Below are 20,451 nucleotides of genomic sequence, written 5' to 3'. Positions count from 1 at the left end.
TACTGAGCAAAACTCTTTATTGTCGGCCATAAACACATCACCAAAACATTAATAAAAAAAATGATATCTAGCAAAAGTGGTCATTTTCTGCAGTACAAACCAGACCAAAAGCAACTTTGTTATATCAACAGCAGCCGCTTGCTCTCTCACGTGCGCCACCACTTGAACATATGGCACTTAGCCAGTGATGCGTTTACAGACACACAAAAAGTCGGACAACTCCAACACCACACATAAAGTGTCATTCCAGGTCGTTACTCTATGATTTACCAATCAAATGTGTGCTTATTCTAGTGTAATTTATTAGGAATCTTAATTTATAAATATTAATCATTAAATGCTGTTAGTATATTAAATAAATACTAATAAAAATATATTTTTTACAAACAGGAAGTTGCAGGAATGTACACATGATCCCCTGCTTACATCTCATTGTGCAACATGTGAATGTTTTAATGGGAACTAAATGCAATGTCTGAAAGGGTACAAATTATTTCCAAAGCAGGACCTCCACCCAGACAAACAATACAAGTACACAGTTAATTAAAAACAATATTTGTTGTTATTGTCATTGTTAGTGGGCCTAAACACTTATATTAGAAATGGAAATGACTGCTGTCATTTGATTGTAATAATAAGAGAATGTTGTCTGTCTATCTGTGTTGGCCCTGTGATGAGGTGGGGACTTGTCCAGGGTGTACCCTGTCTTCCGACCGAATGCAGCTGAGATAGGCTCCAGCGACCCCGAAATGGACAAGCGGTAGAAAATGGATGGATGGATGGAGATTGAACTTGTTATTTAGTGAGGTTTGGGCCAGGTGTGCTGCTGGTGTAGCCACAGTGTGCACGTGTGATGTTGCTCACATGGACTCCACTCAATGCTCAGGGAGTTTTTGCGTTTGCTCACACACATGAACAATTAGAGGGAACATTGATTGACAGAGTGTGTGTACCTTCAGCGGTGAATGATTAGCAGAGGCAGAGTTAATCCTGAAGTGGTGGTGGTGGAGGTAAAGTGTCATTGGAGTCTCTATCTCTCTTTACTAGCTTCGTCGAAGCATGTTGCTTATGTAGCTTGTTTCAGCAGATTTGAATTGCTGTTTTGGGCAGTAGATGGGATCTTTGATCCAAAGCACAATTTACATTTAACTAAAATGTTCTTTTCTTTGTGCTCGACAAAAGAAAAGTAGTGAAAATATCTCCATGTTAGCAAACTCGACTTCTGGCTCCGCCATGATCAGACACGCCCCCCTCTCCTCCCTCCCCACACTCACACTCACACTCACCCACACAGAGCGCATGTCTCTCTCTCTTCTCCGGCTTGTGACACAAGAAGAAAAAGAACGATGACACAGCAGCGCTCCGATAAAACACACTTTATACTACATAAAAAGTAACGTAAAATAACGCAGTAACGCATCATGTAGTAACGGTAACTGAGTTACTGAATATAAAAAATAACGTGTTAGATTACTAGTTACCGCCGAAACTAACGGCGTTACAGTAACGCGTTACTTTGTAACCAACAGACAGTGATGCCAAGTCTCGCACTGATTTCTCCTGCCCCGTTGTGTTGAAAGCAGTGTCGCGAGAGAGACAATACATCAAGCTACAAAGTTTTGCACACCGCAACTCTCCATGTGGATTGTAGCCAATGATAATGAACCTGTGGCTCATTGTGTTTCTTAAAATGCAGGTCCGCCCCGGTGTCGAGTAAGAGTTCGGAAAATTCTGGTAAAAGTTTGGAATATTCTAGTAAAAGTGAAAGGATGGAATCAGCCTGTGAACTCCTAGGGTTCGGAGTTTCAGCGCTCACGTTCACAGACCGTCAAGAAGGTAAGCCGCTAAAAGAGGAAAGTATCTAATAGTTCGTTTGTATGTCATCATCTTTCTAAGACGTGATGTTGTGTAAAACAGTCGTGTTGTGTGTTTGTCATGTGGATTCTGTTAGGAGATGCCTGGAGCAGAACATTTCAACTTGTGACTCCTCCTGACACATGTCATCTTCCAACAGAACCATCTGTCCAACCGCAAACTACGGAGATCATCGCCACGTCTGCTTTCTCAGAAGACCCGGGTGCACTTTTGAGTGTAGCGCTGCACTCTGCCATCGCTCTGCACCCACCCGCTCAGAGCGACTCTCCACACCTGCAGCCACCAACAGCTGCCACCATCCCGGTACCATGACCACCATCCTTCTATCTTTTATGTGTTTGTTAGAGCTCAAGCAATTATCTGCGCCGATATTTGGCATTTTGACATAAAACGGTATAACCCTTTTTTTTTTTAACAACTACAACAGAACTACATTAGCCGATACAATACATACACAAATGATACCAGTCTTTACTGTGTTTTAGAGTGCAACTGTATTTAAGCCGTACCCTCCAAATTTTAGAAGAAAAAATATGTTTCCATATATTAGCCACACCTGACTATAAGCCGCAGATCTTTACCATTACCAAATATTTTGTAAATGTTTATTTCCATTTATTATTTGTTTCCAAATAGTTGCTGTAATACTGCAGTCTGATCAAACAAAACAGAAGCCATGGTCATTGATCCACAATCTGCGGAAGCTAGCTCTCCAATCTACAAAACAGACGGTGACAGTTTGGTGAATTTACGAAACTGAAACAAAACAAAAAGAATGCCATTGTAAGTGAATAATACTAACACAGACACTTGTAAATGTCTTAGCATATTTGCTAATGTAAACGATGCTAGCTTGATTACAATATGATAGCACGTAGAAATATGCATGAAAACACTCCTACAGACATCACACATGGGACGGTTTCGTAAGTATGAATTGTTGTAGTTGTATTGTAAAACTTACAAACCTTGCTTAGAGTGATGAATAAAGAATCCTTTCGAGCAGAAATTCTATGGATGGTTATACTTCCGGTTCAAGGTGCGAAACGGGAAGTACATTTTCAACGCGCCGCACCTGCAGTGAGCAAACTGGTTGAAAAGATGGCGTCACAGCACAAACACAAACACTACTATTTATTGAATAGGATAGAATATACTTTTATTCATCCCACAACTGTGTTACAAAAAAGATCAATTATAATAATACATAATGTTGGATATAGAGAACATACAAACCCTTTATTTATTAGATCACAATTATTGAAATTCAACAATTTGGTGCATTTACAAACATGTAAAATGATGTACAAAGCAAACTATAACCTGCTAGCCAAGAATGTACAACAATTCTTTTCAACAAAAGAGGAGATGTATAACCTTAGAGGAAAATGTCATTTAAAACATCTGTATGCTCGTACAACACTTTAAACTTTTAGAATATCAGTATGTGGAATGAAATGATGGAATGGAAATGAAAGAAAGCAGCAATAAGAGACTGTTCAAACTTAAAGTGTTCACAAAGTACACAGAACAAGAATTATGATCAACATCTTTAACCCTTTTTTTCCCTTTTGTTTTTATTGAGACATAGATTGTTTATGTATTTAATATTTGTATGTTTACTATGGTATATTATTTATTTATTTGTTCACTGTTCTGTTACAGAGAACAATGAAATGGGATAAAATTGCTATGGTATGAAAAGGGGTATGATTCTGCTTCTTCCTACTCCTTTTCGGACGTGCTGTAATGAAACAGCTGGAACTGTGTGATGCATCACATTGTATCGTATGGACGTTCCAAATAAACTGAAACTAAACTGAACAATGGGGAAATGACGTTGTTGCAGTGCAGCTCTTTACATACAGTAGCAGTAGTAAAACGTAATGAAAAACCAAAAAATGACAATAAATACTACATATTGCGCACTTATGTATGGATAAAAGACAAAATAAAACAATAAAACACTAAGATCTGTCTTGCACAAGAAGAAAAGAGACAATAGTTAAAGTCTTGTGGCTGTGGGGAGAGAGGATGTAAGAGTGTGTTGCTGAAGGAGCTACTCAGGGCCTCCACAGTGCCATGCACGGGGTGAGAGGGATTGGACATTATGGATGTCAACTTGGTCAGCATTCTTCTGTCAGCCACCTCCTCAATGCTGTCTAGTGGGCAGCCTAGGACAGAGTCAGCTCTCTTAATCAGTTTATTAAGTCACAGCGCTGCCCCACCCCTGCAAAGGATGGCATCAAACACCGCAGAAGCCACCAGTGTTGTAAAAGGTGCGCAGCACACCCTGGAAGACACCAGTCTCCTCAACAGGTCTACATAATGTCTGGTAGTGAAGACAAATCTAAAAATTAGCATTGGAAAAAAGTAGCGGCTTATAGTCCAGATGATGTAGTATATTTAAAAAAAAATAATGAGTAGGTTAAGGCCTTTTGCCTTTCTTGAGAAAAATGATCTTCTTTTTTTTTTCACCGCAACGCTCGCAGGGCTTCACATGTAATTTATATTATATTTATTTTCTGGTGCTGAATGAAGCTCAACATTAGCACCGCTTGTCCCCACTGGCCTGACCTTTCCTTGAAAATGATCTATATTAGTCATTGGCCTTCTTCCATCCATCCATTTTCTACCGCTTGTCCCTTCCGGGGTCGCGGGGGGTGCTGGAGCCTATCTCAGCTGCATTCAGGCGGAAGGCGGGGTACACCCTGGACAAGTCACCACCTCATCACAGGGCCTCATTGGCCTTCTTGACTACTAATAATCGGTATCGGCCCTGCAAAAAAACCTATGTGTGTATCTCTAGTGTTAATGTGTGGTTAACACTAGTTTAGCTCACATGTAGAATAAGCAGTCACTGTTACTAGCAGCCATCTTGTTTTGTCTCCCCGTCCCCCAGACCCAGAGCCACACCTCTACAGCTGGAGATGAGAGAATAGACTGCAATGGACTGCACTCTCCTGGTGAGTCCAAACTAAATTGTCTCACATGTCTGAAAGGTCTCACCGTCACAAGTAGATTGAGGGCTGTCACAAGTAAAAGATGTTTAGAAAGAGAGCAGCAGACTGGCCTGCTAGTACAAAATGTGTCTGAAGTAGAAATGTATCTTCCAGTTTGCTTCCGTTAAAATCTCATTTGTTAAAAGGTTTGTACGAGTGTAAAACAATTTGCAATGCTAATATGTGAGTCTGTCAATGAGCTGGTCCATTGTATGCTTGCAAATGTGTTTTCTTAGTTTATACCAAGCTGTATTGTTGATTTGTTTGTCATGTACGTGCACCTCACGTCCTTTGCAATAAAAAATATCTCTCATCTTAAGGCTTGATGTATTCCTTTTCTAGCTCGGAGTGAAAGAGATTCATCTATCCAGGAAAGGAGCAACTTAAAGGGAGAAACACTGGAGGTGAGAACCCGACATGTTATTTATTTTAGACATCTCCCAAAGTTTTTATTAGAGCTCGACCGATTATTGCCGCCCATATTTGGCATTTTGACGCATATCGGTGTTTTTTATCGGAATTGGCCATTAAAAAAAAAAAGGTTTACAGCTAAAAGTGATTAGCATCCAAACACTGTTACGAGTAGTTGTAGAGTATTTATTTTGACGTAACGGATTGTAAACAGAGGACACAACACGGGAAGTATGTTACTGGAGGGGCGTGGCTACAGGATGGACTTGCCAAACAGGAAACGAGTTATTTGCATGCAAGTTATTGAATTTTACATTACATTTTCAATGATAATAATGTTAGTAAATTGTCTAGTAAAAGAACCTTTACAATTCTACGTGTAAGTGTCAGAAAGACAGCTAAAAAAGGTGAAAGATAGTGTAGAAATGCACAGAAAATGTATTCTTGATTTTCAAATTTTTCTATCAAGGTTTGCGTGGCAGCACTTCTTGCGGGTAGAAATGTTTCTCTTTTTTTCTCCTTTTTCCTCTTTTGTTCCTGAAAGGGTGCTCACATCGCTGTTCCTGTCCAAACTTCCAATTTCTGCCAGGAAATCCAGTTGTGTCCTTTCCTAGCATCTTCTTGATCCTGTTTTGTTGATTTTTGCTACTGCAGCAAAAGCCTCTGTTAGCAACACTCGGAGCGTGGAATCAATCAAATAACGCCACAGAGATGGCTGGACATGAGGACAACACAGAAGATATCTCTGCCAACAATCCAAACCTTGTGTAAATATCTTGATGAATAGGAAACCTATTATATGTAAAGGGCAGGCAGCAGCTCACATATTCTCATACATTCTTTAACATCCAGGAAGAAAGGCTTAAGTTAAGTTAAAGTTAAAGTAGCAATGATTGTCACACACACACTAGGTGTGATGAAATTTGTCCTCTGCATTTGACCCATCACCCTTGATCACCCCCTGGGATGTGAGGGGAGCAGTGGGCAGTAATGGTGCCGCGCCCAGGCATCATTTTTGGTGATTTAACCCCCAATTCCAAGCCTTGATGCTGAGTGCCAAGCAGGGAGGTAATGGTTCCCATTTTTATAGTCTTTGGTATGACTCGGCCGGGGTTTGAACTCACAACCTACCCATCTCAGGGCGGACACTCTATGTGTCAGCCAGCTTGAAAAATGTCTAAGCTGTAAGCGACGTGAGGGAGCCAAGACTTGTTTTTATTTAAATGTTTGCAATATTTCAGGGTTCCTCACGAGGAAACCTTACAATGTATTAAATCCAGTAACATTGAGGAAGTGGTGAGTTATTGTGATGGAGAGAAGTCCCATATTTTTACAGATTTTATGAAAATGTCCCACATTTTGAAATGCAAATGTTGATGTTCCTATTACACCCACGTGATGAAGGTGTTGGTGAAATCCCCTGATGTCTTTTAGTGCTAAATTAACAACATTAGCGCCACATTAAACATGATGTTGCTACTGGTCCTACGTTTCCTAAAAAAGAATGTAAACAAAACAACTTAAAGCCTCGGCCAGCTGTGTACTAACATACTATTTATGTTTAAGTAGCTTTTACTGCAAATAAATATCTTCTCCAAAGTCCAAACATTGCTTATTGGCCTCCTCGACTCGGTATTGATACTAAAAAAACCATATCGGTCAATCTCAAGTTTCTAGGCACTTCTCCATCTTGCATGTTGTCTCTTCTTCTTGTCCTATTTGATGAATGCTAGTCTTTTTTTTTTTTTTTACATTTTTGAAACAGCCCACTAATGGAGGCCCCAGGAGGGTTTTATTCCACACGCAGCCAGATGTGCTCCTCCTCTCGCTGCAGAATGAGCTCCCGGCCGAGTCACCTTCCCCTCCAGACACAGACACAGAGGAAGAGGAAGAGGAAGACCTGAGTAGGGTACAGTTGGGAGGTCTGGGCGACCAGCACAAGACACTCCTCAGGTATCTTTAAGAGAAAAAAAAGAACCACGCTACTGATGCTAGCTAAATTCAGTCAAAATATTTTTTGTTGGAGCAGCAAGTTGCAAGAGGAGGAGGAAGACTCCAAGGAGCCACGATCTCCTCGCAGAGAAGAAGCAGAAAAGGAACTACGTCATATTAAGAAAAACGTCTATAATCGGGTTGAGGAGCTGCATGATGTGTGTTTTAGTCTCACTTTCTTCTTTTTTTGTAGCTCTACTTAGAAGTCTAATGTTATTGTCACATTGATTGTTTCCCCTGCAGATGCTAAAACGAGTTTCTGGAAGCAGTGGCGAGCCTGCTGCTGTCAGAAAGGAGCAGGAGACATCCCAGCTCAGTGAACGCGTCACACAGCCTCACAGGAGTCCCCAGCAGTCCACAGGTGTGAATGTGCAAACTTGGCTTAGTGTCAACCAGATCATGTCTACAGCTTTGGCATAGAGCAGTGGTGTCCACAGTGGTGTCCACAGTGCATAGAGCAGTGGTGTCCACAGTGGTGTCCACAGTGGTGTCCACAGTGGTGTCCACAGTGGTGTCCACAGTGGTGTCAACACTGCGGTCCGAGTGCCAATCCTAATATTAGCATGCCAGCTTTTTTTGCAAACTTTGCAGGTATACACCTCAGCGTCAAATATTTTGTTACTTGATGAATGATACCTGTTAGATTTGATAAGTTTACACCGCATGCTAGTTTAAAATGCATGCCAGCATTTTAAACACATTTTTCAGGTACACACTTCAGAGTAATATTTTTGGTACTTGATGCATGTTACAGTTAGCAGTCTAACATGCTAGATTTTTTTACCTGTGAATTATTGTTAGCATGCTCGCTTTTTTAGCTCATTTGCTCATGTTTTTTTGTTACTTGATGCTAACTGTCAGCATTTCAGTTCGACTTTGGCTCTTGAAATTTCTACTGAAAATGCATTTTCGAGTTCTTTGGGAAAAAAACTACCGTATTTTTCGGAGTATAAGTCGCACCGGCCGAAAATGCATAATAAAAAAGGAAAAACACATATATAACTCGTACTGAAGTATAAGTGGCATTTTTTGGGGAAATGTATTTGATAAAAGCCAACAGCAAGAATAGACATTTGAAAGGCAATTTCAAATAAATGAAGAATAGTGAACAACAGGCTGAATAAGTGTACGTTATATGAGGCATAAATAACCAACTGGTATGTTAACGTAACATATTATGGTAAGAGTCATTCAAATAACTATAACAGGGGTGCTCATTACGTCGATCGCGAGCTACCGGTCGATCTCGGAGGGTGTGTCAGTCGATCACCAGCCAGGCATTAAAAAAATAGTCCTAAAAATGAGCGATCATAAATCTTCACTATGACGTCACTTTCGTCACTTGATTGACATTCACGGCACCCGAGGGTCTTCTGAGATGACGCTGGCTGCTGCCAGCTCATTAAAATTACCGACTGGAAGGCGAGAAACACTTTATTTCAACAGACTCTGGCGCCGTACCTGTCGTCAAAACTCCAAAGACCGACTGCACAGTTGCACAATAAAAGCTCTGCTTCATCCTGCCTGCGCTACCAAAATAAGAGTCTCAGAAAGCTGGCGTGCACAAGCTAGCAAGCTACGGAGTTTGCCGACAATGTATTTCTTGTAAAGTGTATACAAAGGAGTACGGAAGCTGGACAAATAAGATGCCAAAAACCAACCACTTTCATGTGGTATTGGACAGAAAGGAGGACTTTTTTCCTCCTCCATTCGAAAATGCGGACATCAGCACCACTGTCTGATTCCTATCAATGCAAGTCATCAGAATCAGGTAATACACCAACTTATATTCTTGTCTTCATGAAAGAAAGGAATCTATATGTGTTAAACATGCTTGTATTATCTTTAAACACCTTAACTTTTTAACAATATTAACTATATGTGTTAAACATGCTTGTTTTATCTTTAACCACCTTTAAGTTGTTAACAATATTAACTATATGTATTAAACATACTTGTATTATCATTAAACACCTTTAAGTTGTTAACAATATTAACTATATGTATTAAACATGCTTACATTATCATTAAACACCTTTAACTTGTTAACAAAAACATATATTTCATAAATAAGTAAATATAAATGATATATATGAATGAGGTAGATCCCCACGACTTGATCAATTGAAAAGTAGCTCGCCTGCAGAAAAAGTGTGAGCACCCCTGAACTATAACATATAGAACATGCTATCGTTACCAAACAATCTGTCACTCCTAATCGCTAAATCCCATGAAATCTTATACGTCTAGTCTCTTACGTCAATGAGATCAATAATATTATAATGTGTTCATCATTTCGCACATAAGTTGCTCCTGAGTATAAGTCGCACCTCCGGCCAAACTATGAAAAAAAACTGCAACTTATAGTCCGAAAAATACGGTATTTATATGTTGTACTGAAAGTGGAAACTACCAAAATGGCCCCTGCATCCTTTGATTTGTTTGGGCAGCCCTGTAATAGATAAATATTTCCTCATTCCAGAAACAGCCAACACCACCCGTCACTCCTCGTTGACCTCGCCTCCATCAGCTCATCACTATGTGGAGGAGCACTCAGAAGATGAGGAGGACGATGCTCTGAGCCTTGAAGACAGCAGGAGAGCAGATGTTTCTGCTGCTGCTGTGTGGCAAAGTCAGCCACTGCACCGTGGACAACACAGCCAGGTATTTATTATTAAAAAAACATTTCACTGATAGAAAGGACATTAACACTCTAACCTTCACCTTTTAGAGTGTCGACAGGCAGCCCTATGAGGAGGAGTTAAGGAGATTAAAAAGCAAAAAACGAGTAGTTGTGGACAAGGAACGACACAAAGCACAGGAAGCTGTAAGTCCTTCATGTTAGGGATGGTTTCACAATTTGGTACTTTAATGGGCACCGACCAAATTCTCTTGTCACTACCGGGTATCCATTCACCTCAAATCTAACGGTGCCATATTTCATACCTTTGTTGCAGCTGACATCACGTCCGCTTGCTGTGTAAAACAATCACTCTAGCTGCACTCAGCCAAACTCCCTCAAATGAAACAAAGCAAGTAAGAGCTAGCTTGATGCTAATTTACATTGGATTTGCACCTCCAAATTTGGTCATTGAAACGACAACTAAGATGGATGTTACAGTCAAACAGCTGATGTGTGATAAGCAAAATACTTACCAGTCCAAAGACTTTGTAGGGCGCAACAGAACTTCCTAGTTAGACAACAAACCATAGATAGCTTATACCAGTGATTCTTAAACTGCTACGGTACGACAAAGAATCACTTCATTAAATATTCAAACAAAGGGTTTCTGTTCAAACTATGTGTAATGTTACAGGTTCTTTCCAATGAATATTTAGGCCAACTACACAAATACATTTTATTGTTAGTCATTACGGTGGTACTTTGAGAGCCAAGTGTTTTCTGGTGAAAAAAGATGCCATCTAATGTCTTGGAAGTGCAACTGCATTGCAAATGAGACTCAAATGTTATAAGAAAACACAATCTAATAGCACAGTTATTTTAATCAGCTCATTTTTAAATGTAACATTTACTGATGCACACAAAAGTATCGAAAATTGGTACCGTTGAGGACCAGTATCGATTCCCGGGTACCGGGAATTGATTCTGTATTGGTTCAAATGTGAACGATACCCATCCCTAATCAACGTGGTATCACTTGTTTTTCTTCTGACATCTCTATTGACTGTACTCTCTCTCTCTCTCTCTGTGTGTGTGTGTGTGTGTGTGTGTGTGTGTGTGTGTGTGTGTGTGTGTGTGTGTGTGTGTGTGTGTGTGTGTGTGTGTGTGTGTGTGTGTGTGTGTGTGTGTTTGCGTGCGTGTAGGAGCGAGAATACAGAGAGGCTATACTAAAAGACTTTCCTACAATGTCGCCATCAACAACAAAGTCCTGGCGTAAGGTCAACACTCAAGCCACATCAGGACGACTACAAATCCCCAAGAAAAGTTCATCAGGTAAGAAAGTTTCCAAATGGATAGAGATGTAGTTACTCTACATGCGACAATTATTGCCTTTAAATCAATTGTAGTGGCCGACAACAGCCTCGTCTCTCATTCACAACTGCTCACAAAACATTGGCATTTACAGCTGTGGCTGTAGGCAACCTCCTGATGTATTTATTTCAATTAACTCCACAAGATGACAGCTGTGGCTGTAGGCAACCTCCTGATGTATTTATTTCAATGAACTCCACAAGATGACAGCTGTGGCTGTAGGCAACCTCCTAGTGTATTTTTTTCAATGAACACCACAATTTGGCAGTAGAACTGTGGCTGTAGGCAACCTCCTAGTGTATTTTTTTCAATGAACACCACAATTTGGCAGTAGAACTGTGGCTGTAGGCAACCTCCTAGTGTATTTTTTTCAATGAACACCACAATATGGCAGTAGAACTGTGGCTGTAGGCAACCTCCTAGTGTATTTTCTTCAATGAATGCCACAATATGGCAGTAGAACTGTGGCTGTAGGCAACCTCCTAGTGTATTTTTTTCAATGAATGCCACAATTTGGCAGTAGAACTGTGGCTGTAGGCAACCTCCTAGTGTATTTATTTCAATGAACTCCACAAGATGACAACTGTGGCTGTAGGCAACCTCCTAGTGTATTTTTTTCAATGAACGCCACAATTTGGCAGTAGAACTGTGGCTGTAGGCAACCTCCTAGTGTATTTTCTTCAATGAATGCCACAATATGGCAGTAGAACTGTGGCTGTAGGCAACCTCCTAGTGTATTTTCTTCAATGAACGCCACAATATGGCAGTAGAACTGTGGCTGTAGGCAACCTCCTAGTGTATTTTTTTCAATGAACGCCACAATTTGGCAGTAGAACTGTGGCTGTAGGCAACCTCCTAGTGTATTTTTTTCAATGAACGCCACAATATGGCAGTAGAACTGTGGCTGTAGGCAACCTCCTGATGTATTTATTTCAATGAACGCCACAATATGGCAGTAGAACTGTGGCTGTAGGCAACCTCCTGATGTATTTATTTCAATGAACGCCACAATATGGCAGTAGAACTGTGGCTGTAGGCAACCTCCTGATGTATTTATTTCAATGAACTCCACAAGATGACAACTGTGGCTGTAGGCAACCTCCTAGTGTATTTTCTTCAATGAACGCCACAATATGACAGTAGAACTGTGGCTGTAGGCAACCTCCTAGTGTATTTTTTTCAATGAACGCCACAATATGGCAGTAGAACTGTGGCTGTAGGCAACCTCCTGATCTATTTATTTCAATGAACGCCACAATATGGCAGTAGAACTGTGGCTGTAGGCAACCCCCTGATGTATTTATTTCAATGAACTCCACAAGGTGACAGTTGAGCTTTGGCAACCTCTTCAATTATTTTTTTATGAATTCCACAAGGTGACAGTAGAGCTGTGGCTGTAGGCAACCTCCTGATGTATTTTTGATAAACAAGGCAAGATGACAGAGGAGTGGCCTGATGTATTTTTGAAAGAAGCTCCACAAGATGACAGTAGAGCTGTGGCTGTAGGCAACATACTAATGTACTTGTTTTCCTATGAAGTCTACAAGATGAGAGTAGTTGACACGAGGGTTGTGCAATATGTACGATACAAATGACGATGATAGAGATGTTACTACAATGTTGATGTCACATTCTTGCTGTGTCTGACAGTTGACAGCGACAAGCTAATAAAAGCGTAAGCGTGGCGTCCTCGTTAATGTGCTAGCGGCTGATGTCCCATCACAGCACCAATCTGATTTTAAATGACTAATCGTCGCCTCCATGGCGGCAAATCAACTACGTTTCTTACAAGTAGCATTATCACTGGAGGACTGGAGGACAAGGAAAAGCTAAACATGCTACAAATATATTATCAGTTAATGGTCGATAGGACGATATTTATTATTATGGTTTTTGACTTATTGTTTACAAACTAGAGAAATATGAGCTAATAGTAGTTTATGATTTTGTTTTGTATTACACAATTGACTTTATTATACATGTTGTAGATACTGTTAATGATAAATGAATAACTTTTAATTGATATTTATACACCGCCATTCAGTGTTTTTGTCTGATATCATGAGATGGAATCCTTTAATGAGCCTGAAAATTCCAAGTGTGAACATTGATATGGACAATACTGCCTTAAATACTTGGTATCGGATTGATAACCAAATTTGCAGTATCGTCCAAAACTGATGTAAAGTATCCAAACAACAGGAGAATAAGTTTTGATTGCATTGGAACAGAAGTGTAGATGTTAGAACAGAAAGTAACCAGATATTAACAGTAAAATAATAATAGTTTTGAGAAAATAATAGACCAAATGATGCATACGGGAGTTTTTGTTTTGAATTAATATGCCAAATAATATCTTGTGATACATATAATTATCGCTGGATGATGCCATATTTATTTCATGCCAAATCAACATTGATGCCTTTGAAGTCAAGTAGTTAGCTTCCAGCAGCTTCCTGCTTGCTGTTGCTTGTTAATAAATGACCTTTCAACTTTCTCCTGCACTCCACATCATTGTTTACAGCTAAATTGTTTCCTTGTTTGGTTCCTTCAGTCAGAGTGAGGGAGAAGGAGCTCCTCCCCGTCCTCCAGGAGGAGTTACCTTACCTGCAGGTGTCCTCGCGGGAGCTGGAGCTCATGTGGCAGCAGCAGAGGCAGCAGATGGAACGACTCCACGCCGTCTCCTCTCACAAGCAGCACCGCGGAAAACTCTGCAAAGAGGTATGACACGGTGATGGTGATGGTGACAAGTGAGTGAGGAGCCACGGTGACGCTGGCCTGTGTTGCAGATGGAAGAAGCCGAGCGGAAACACGACCTGCTGGTGGGGATGGTCCACAGGCAGCAGGAGCACAGCAGGCGTCTGGTAACACCCTCAGCTAGTCAAGTCCACATACACCCGAGTCAAGTCCACATACAAAGTCCACATACACCCCGAGTCAAGTCCACATACACCCGAGTCAAGTCCACATACACCCCGAGTCAAGTCCACATACACCCCTAGTCAAGTCCACATACACCCCGAGTCAAGTCCACATACACCCCGAGTCAAGTCCACATACACCCCTAGTCAAGTCCACATACACCCCTAGTCAAGTCCACATACACCCCGAGTCAAGTCCACATACACCCCGAGTCAAGTCCACATACACCCTTAGTCAAGTCCACATACACCCCTAGTCAAGTCCACATACACCCCTAGTCAAGTCCACATACACCCTTAGTCAAGTCCACATACACCCCGAGGCCTTATTCCTTGTCAGTAAAAGTGATTTAAACATAAACATTATGTGAGTAAACAGCTGGACAAGTCTTTAAAGTGGAATTGCACTTTTGGGGGAATTTTGCTTGTCGTTGACAATCATTATGAAAGACATTTTTTTAAATGCATTCTAACTCCTAAATAAATGTCCACTTACAACGGAGCCAATGGGAGGTCCTATATTCTGCACATATAAAACAATAAATAACCATCTAAAAAGCAACAACAATACTCCATTTACATTTAGTGACTTGAATATTAACAAGTATTATTCATTTTGTTATTATAAATATTAACAAGTATTAGTGATATTGTTATTATAAATGTTAACAAGTATTAGTGATATTGTTATTATAAATATGAACAAGTATTAGTGATATTATTATAAATATTAACAAGTATTAGTGATATTGTTATTATAAATATTAACAAGTATTAGTGATATTGTTATTATAAATATTAACAAGTATTAGGGATATTGTTGTTATAAAGGGATATTGTTGTTATATTAGGGATATTGTTGTTATAAATATTAACAAGTATTAGTGATATTGTTATTATAAATATTAACAAGTATTAGTGATATTGTTATTATAAATATTAACAAGTATTAGTGATATTGTTATTATAAATATTAACAAGTATTATTTATATTGTTATCATAAATATTAACAAGTATTAGTCATATTGTTATTATAAATATTAACAAGGATTAGTCATATTGTTATTATAAATATTAACAAGTATTAGTGATATTGTTATTATAAATATGAACAAGTATTAGTGATATTGTTATTATAAATATTAACAAGTATTAGTGATATTGTTATTATAAATATGAACAAGTATTAGTGATATTGTTATTATAAATATTAACAAGTATTATTTATATTGTTATCATAAATATTAACAAGTATTAGTGATATTGTTATTATAAATATGAACAAGTATTAGTGATATTGTTATTATAAATATTAACAAGTATTATTTATATTGTTATCATAAATATTAACAAGTATTAGTCATATTGTTATTATAAATATTAACAAGGATTAGTCATATTGTTATTATAAATATTAACAAGTATTAGTGATATTGTTATTATAAATATGAACAAGTATTAGTGATATTGTTATTATAAATATTAACAAGTATTAGTCATATTGTTATTAGAAGTGTTAAAGCAGACAAACTATTTATAGCCAGCTTGTGTGCCAATGTTGACATCATCGACTGGTCAGCTGCTTCCTCGCTTGCTTGCTCGTCCAACTTTAATGTAGCTCATAAATCATAAATCATGCCTCTCACCTGGATAGTAGAAGGATGAGGACATAATCCGAAAAGTTGGTACACTTTGACAGCCAATTTAGACCCGGAAATGGCAAGAACGGCACGAAAAAACGCTTAGTTTGACCCCCCTTTTCTTGGTGAGGATTATGAGTCATTCTTCATCTAAATAGGAATATATCAACATCCTAGCAGTTGGCATCCTAATGACAGCAGACATTGTACAGTAAGTGAAGTTTTATTATGTTTGTTGGCTCTCATGAAGTCTGCAGTGAGTAATAATCAGTCATGTTAAAAAAAAAGTGAACATTGTGATGCGTTTTTTAAATGAATGCGCTATGTATACTTCAAATGAGCAAAATACGTAAATATTACATATTATGAATGTTACTACATGACATATATACTTACATCATGTATATATGACATGTTATTATGAATGTTACTACATGACATATATACTTACATCATGTATATATGACATGTTATTATGAATGTTACTACATGACATATATACTTACATCATGTATATATTACATGTTATTATGAATGTTACTACATGACATATATACTTACATCATGTATATATTACATGTTATTATGAATGTTACTATATTAAATATATACTTACATCATGTATATATTACATGTTATTATGAATGTTACTACATGACATATATACTTACATCATGTATATATTACATGTTATTATGAATGTTACTACATGACATATATACTTACATCATGTATATATTACATGTTATTATGAATGTTACTACATGACATATATACTTACATCATGTATATATTACATGTTATTATGAATGTTACTATATTAAATATATACTTACATCATTCATGATTTGATGTCAAAAAATTCAGTTCACAAAATGCAAAGGCAACAAATTTAGTGACATAATATCCGTGTGAAAAACAATGTTAGGTAGCAAAGACACAAATGAACGTGTGTAAATAACAAACAAGTGTTCCCATCATGCTTCTGTGACACATATTGAAACGTCTGGGAAAAAAACACCTCAAGAATGTTTTTGCCATATTTGAGAGGTTTTTCAAATGATGGATGTTTCCAATATTAGTTGTTATTGTGCAGTTCTAGTGGTGATGGAAACACAACTTATTTGATTGAGTCCTGGCGCTCCTTTAACCAGCCCACAGTCGCTGCAGTCGCCAAAACAAACAAAACGCGACGCGAAGACGCCAAGAAAGAAGGACAAAAACTGGATCTCCCAGCAAAAAAAGGCTGTGCCATTGTCAGCATAAGTCCTTGTCAGACATGAAAACATACTTGGGGAGAATGATGGAGGCCACAAGGATGGAGAGGCAAAGATGCTAATGGTTGTGTGTGTTGGCAGAGGGACTTCAAGGAGCACGCCCAGCAGCAGAAGTCCACCCAGAACCGACTGAGGGATCAGCGTCAGCAGGTGGCCCGCGCCAGGAAGTACCACCAGGACTACCACGTCCAACACCGCGCTCGTCTCATGAAAGCTCGCACCAAAGAAGAGAAGGTGGGAACTCCACACACTCCTCCTCCATCTTGCTTCTTACGCCTTCCTTCCTTCCTTCCTTCCTCCTCAGATGTTTCGACAGCTCTTCCAAGAAGGTTTGGAGATGCAGAAGAGTCGCCTGCGAGAGCAGAGGGACTACGCCACGGAGCAGAGGCAGCAGCACCACAGGCAACACCAGGACCACATCCAGTCCATGGAGAACTACTACAGAGACCAGGTAGGACACTACATGTTTGACACTTGACCATCACTCCAGCAGCACTGAGAGCGGACTACCTCGAGGTGAAGTTGCAATGTTCAATGCCAGTAAAAAAAAACGCTCCAAGAATCCACTTTCCCAAAAATGTGCTATCTGGATGCTAATATACATTAGCTTTGCTGCTGACATGCTATTGGTCAGCATTAGCAATTTCAACACCTCCAGATTGACTGTCAAGTACATTTTAGTCCTAGATCTTATTGACCAAACAGCAGGTGCACCAATAACAACTTCTACTACATTCCTCCATTAAATACATCCATTTCTATATTACTTTAAATAAAACTGCTTTTGTTTCATATCATTCTACCCAAACATTTAATCAAGTCTAATACAAATAAGGTATAAAGTATGTTTTCTAAAGCACAAATACACTATATTGCCAAAAGTATTTGGCCACCTGCCTTGACTCACATATGAAGTTGAAGTGCCATCCCATTCCTAACCCATAGGCTTCAATATGACTTGTCTGAGTGTCTGGACAGGACACATTGCAAAATGTTTTGGGTTTTTTTTAAGAAAAAAAAATAGATTTTTGATATATATTTTTTTAATTAAGGATCGTTATGAATAAGAATCGCAAATATATATATATATATATTTTTTTTTACACTACTTATAATTAGTACAATACTTAACAGTATTAACACTTTGTAGGGCGCAACAGAGAGCAAAGAGTGAACTGACTACTAACGTCACTGAGAAATGTGACAAAACAAGATATATATATATGGCACTTGTCATAATCAGCTCATTTTTACATTTTGCAATAAAAATTACATTTTATTGGTATAAACAATTAATATTTAGCAACACCTACAGTACATAAGTACCAAAAGTTGGTACGTGAAGTACCAGTGATGGGTACAAATGTGAACGGTACCCACCCCTATGTTTAACATAACCAGATCCAATGCAAAAATGTGGCCATTACAAATACTTTTATTTTGGGGTCAATAGAGGTCTTCATCTAGCAATACAATATTCAGCTGCGTGGCTTCTCAGGTGTCCTGTGGGATACATGATGGGAGTCTACACATCTCATCAATACAATATTCAGCTGCATGGCTTCTCAGGTGTCCTGTGGGATACATGATGGGAGTCTACACATCTCATCAATACAATATTCAGCTGCGTGGCTTCTCAGGTGTCCTGTGGGATACATGATGGGAGTCTACACATCTCATGATGTCTGTCCTCCTTTCAGTTCTCACTGCTGGCCGAGAAAGTGGCGAATGAGCGGCAGGAGATCCAGATGCGCAAAAAAGCTCAAGAAAAAGTAGGAGTGGCCTAAATGAGTGTTTGATGGTGTGGATGATGTAATGCAGCACCATGGTGTGGATGATGTAATGCAGCACCATGGTGTGGATGATGTAATGCAGCACCATGGTGTGGATGATGTAATGCAGCACCATGGTGTGGATGATGTAATGCAGCACAATGGTGTGGATGATGTAATGGTGTGGATGAGGTAATGCAACACCATGGTGTGGATGATGTAATGGTGTGGATGATGTAATGCAGCACCATGGTGTGGATGATGTAATGCAGCACCATGGTGTGGATGATGTAATGCAGCACCATGGTGTGGATGATGTAATGCAGCACAATGGTGTGGATGATGTAATGGTGTGGATGAGGTAATGCAACACCATGGTGTGGATGATGTAATGGTGTGGATGAGGTAATGCAACACCATGGTGTGGATGAGGTAATGGTGTGGATGAGGTAATGCAACACCATGGTGTGGATGATGTAATGGTGTGGATGAGGTAATGCAACACCATGGTGTGGATGATGTAATGGTGTGGATGAGGTAATGCAACACCATGGTGTGGATGAGGTAATGCAGCACCATGGTGTGGATGATGTAATGGTGTGGATGAGGTAATGCAACACCATGGTGTGGATGATGTAATGGTGTGGATGAGGTAATGCAACACCATGGTGTGGATGATGTAATGGTGTGGATGAGGTAATGCAGCACCATGGTGTGGATGAGGTAATGCAGCACCATGGTGTGGATGATGTAATGCAACACCATGGTGTGGATGATGTAATGCAACACCATGGTGTGGATGATGTAATGGTGTGGATGATGTAATGCAGCACCATGGTGTGGATGATGTAATGGTGTGGATGATGTAATGGTGTGGATGATGTAATTGCAACAGCACCTTGCTGTCTCGCAGGTGCTGCTGAAGATGAAGCGCGAGCTGCGTTCCAGGATGGAGCGTGAGGTCAGCGAGCTGCAGAAGATCATCATCCAGAACGACGAGGACGACTACTTCCAGGATCTGGAGGTCCAGAGGCTGCGCAGTCGGGTCCGTATGGCTTCCTTCCAGTACCGCAAGAACCATCTGCAGTGACCTTCAAGTCTGGAACTCACTGATCTGCAGTGACCTTCAAGTCTGGAACTCACTGATCTGCAGTGACCTTCAAGTCTGGAAGTCACTGATCTGCGCTCTTCCTCATATTTGCACAGGAGGAGGAAGTAGAAGTGAAAAGCAATCCAATCCAATTCTAGCTCCTCTGACTCTGTGGACCTTCTTATTTAACGTCCCTTCCTTCGCCAAAGCAAACTTCTTCCAACGTCTTCCTGTCCATGTGTTTACAACACCTTATTTATTTCTCTAACTTCCTGCTCTAACACTAAGCAGCTAAGACTAGTCCCTGGGAACATGTCTTCAGTGTGCTCAATGCTTTTGTTTAGGGAGGGAAATTAACTTCTATGAAGCTTTGGAAATGACTAAATGCTATTCAATTGTGGCTCATGTAGCTTTTTTTTTTCCAACCAATAAACCTCACATGCCTAACATTCTCTAGCACACTTACTGATTACTGA

General features: G+C 39.5%; 1 protein-coding gene across 3 annotated transcripts in view; it reads left to right on the top strand.

Moving 5' to 3' along the window:
- Positions 1 to 20,422, top strand: part of LOC133570277 (centrosomal protein of 95 kDa-like) — a 35,026-nt gene extending 14,604 nt beyond the window's left edge. Inside the window, exons 6-22 of one of the 3 annotated variants that reach the window (XM_072916325.1) lie at positions 1,697 to 1,836; positions 2,015 to 2,178; positions 4,778 to 4,841; positions 5,220 to 5,281; positions 7,054 to 7,241; positions 7,318 to 7,438; positions 7,524 to 7,641; positions 9,763 to 9,944; positions 10,012 to 10,107; positions 11,106 to 11,235; positions 13,829 to 13,995; positions 14,064 to 14,138; positions 17,195 to 17,347; positions 17,418 to 17,564; positions 18,814 to 18,885; positions 19,799 to 20,009; positions 20,043 to 20,422. In XM_072916325.1, coding sequence (XP_072772426.1) covers positions 1,697 to 1,836; positions 2,015 to 2,178; positions 4,778 to 4,841; positions 5,220 to 5,281; positions 7,054 to 7,241; positions 7,318 to 7,438; positions 7,524 to 7,641; positions 9,763 to 9,944; positions 10,012 to 10,107; positions 11,106 to 11,235; positions 13,829 to 13,995; positions 14,064 to 14,138; positions 17,195 to 17,347; positions 17,418 to 17,564; positions 18,814 to 18,885; positions 19,799 to 19,975 — 2,056 coding nt within the window. In that variant the 3' untranslated portion in view covers positions 19,976 to 20,009; positions 20,043 to 20,422. Of the gene's footprint in view, positions 1 to 1,696; positions 1,837 to 2,014; positions 2,179 to 4,777; positions 4,842 to 5,219; positions 5,282 to 7,053; positions 7,242 to 7,317; positions 7,439 to 7,523; positions 7,642 to 9,762; positions 9,945 to 10,011; positions 10,108 to 11,105; positions 11,236 to 13,828; positions 13,996 to 14,063; positions 14,139 to 17,194; positions 17,348 to 17,417; positions 17,565 to 18,813; positions 18,886 to 19,798 lie in introns of all 3 variants that reach the window. The other 2 variants (XM_072916326.1, XM_061923114.2) reach the window with 2 other exon arrangements.
- The last annotated feature ends 29 nt before the right edge of the window (positions 20,423 to 20,451 follow it).

The sequence above is a fragment of the Nerophis lumbriciformis genome, linkage group LG27, assembly GCF_033978685.3.
Source record: "Nerophis lumbriciformis linkage group LG27, RoL_Nlum_v2.1, whole genome shotgun sequence".
Taxonomy (NCBI): domain Eukaryota; kingdom Metazoa; phylum Chordata; class Actinopteri; order Syngnathiformes; family Syngnathidae; genus Nerophis; species Nerophis lumbriciformis.
The sequence above is the reverse complement of the archived record's forward strand: the minus strand, read 5'-3'. Positions and strand labels throughout refer to the sequence as shown.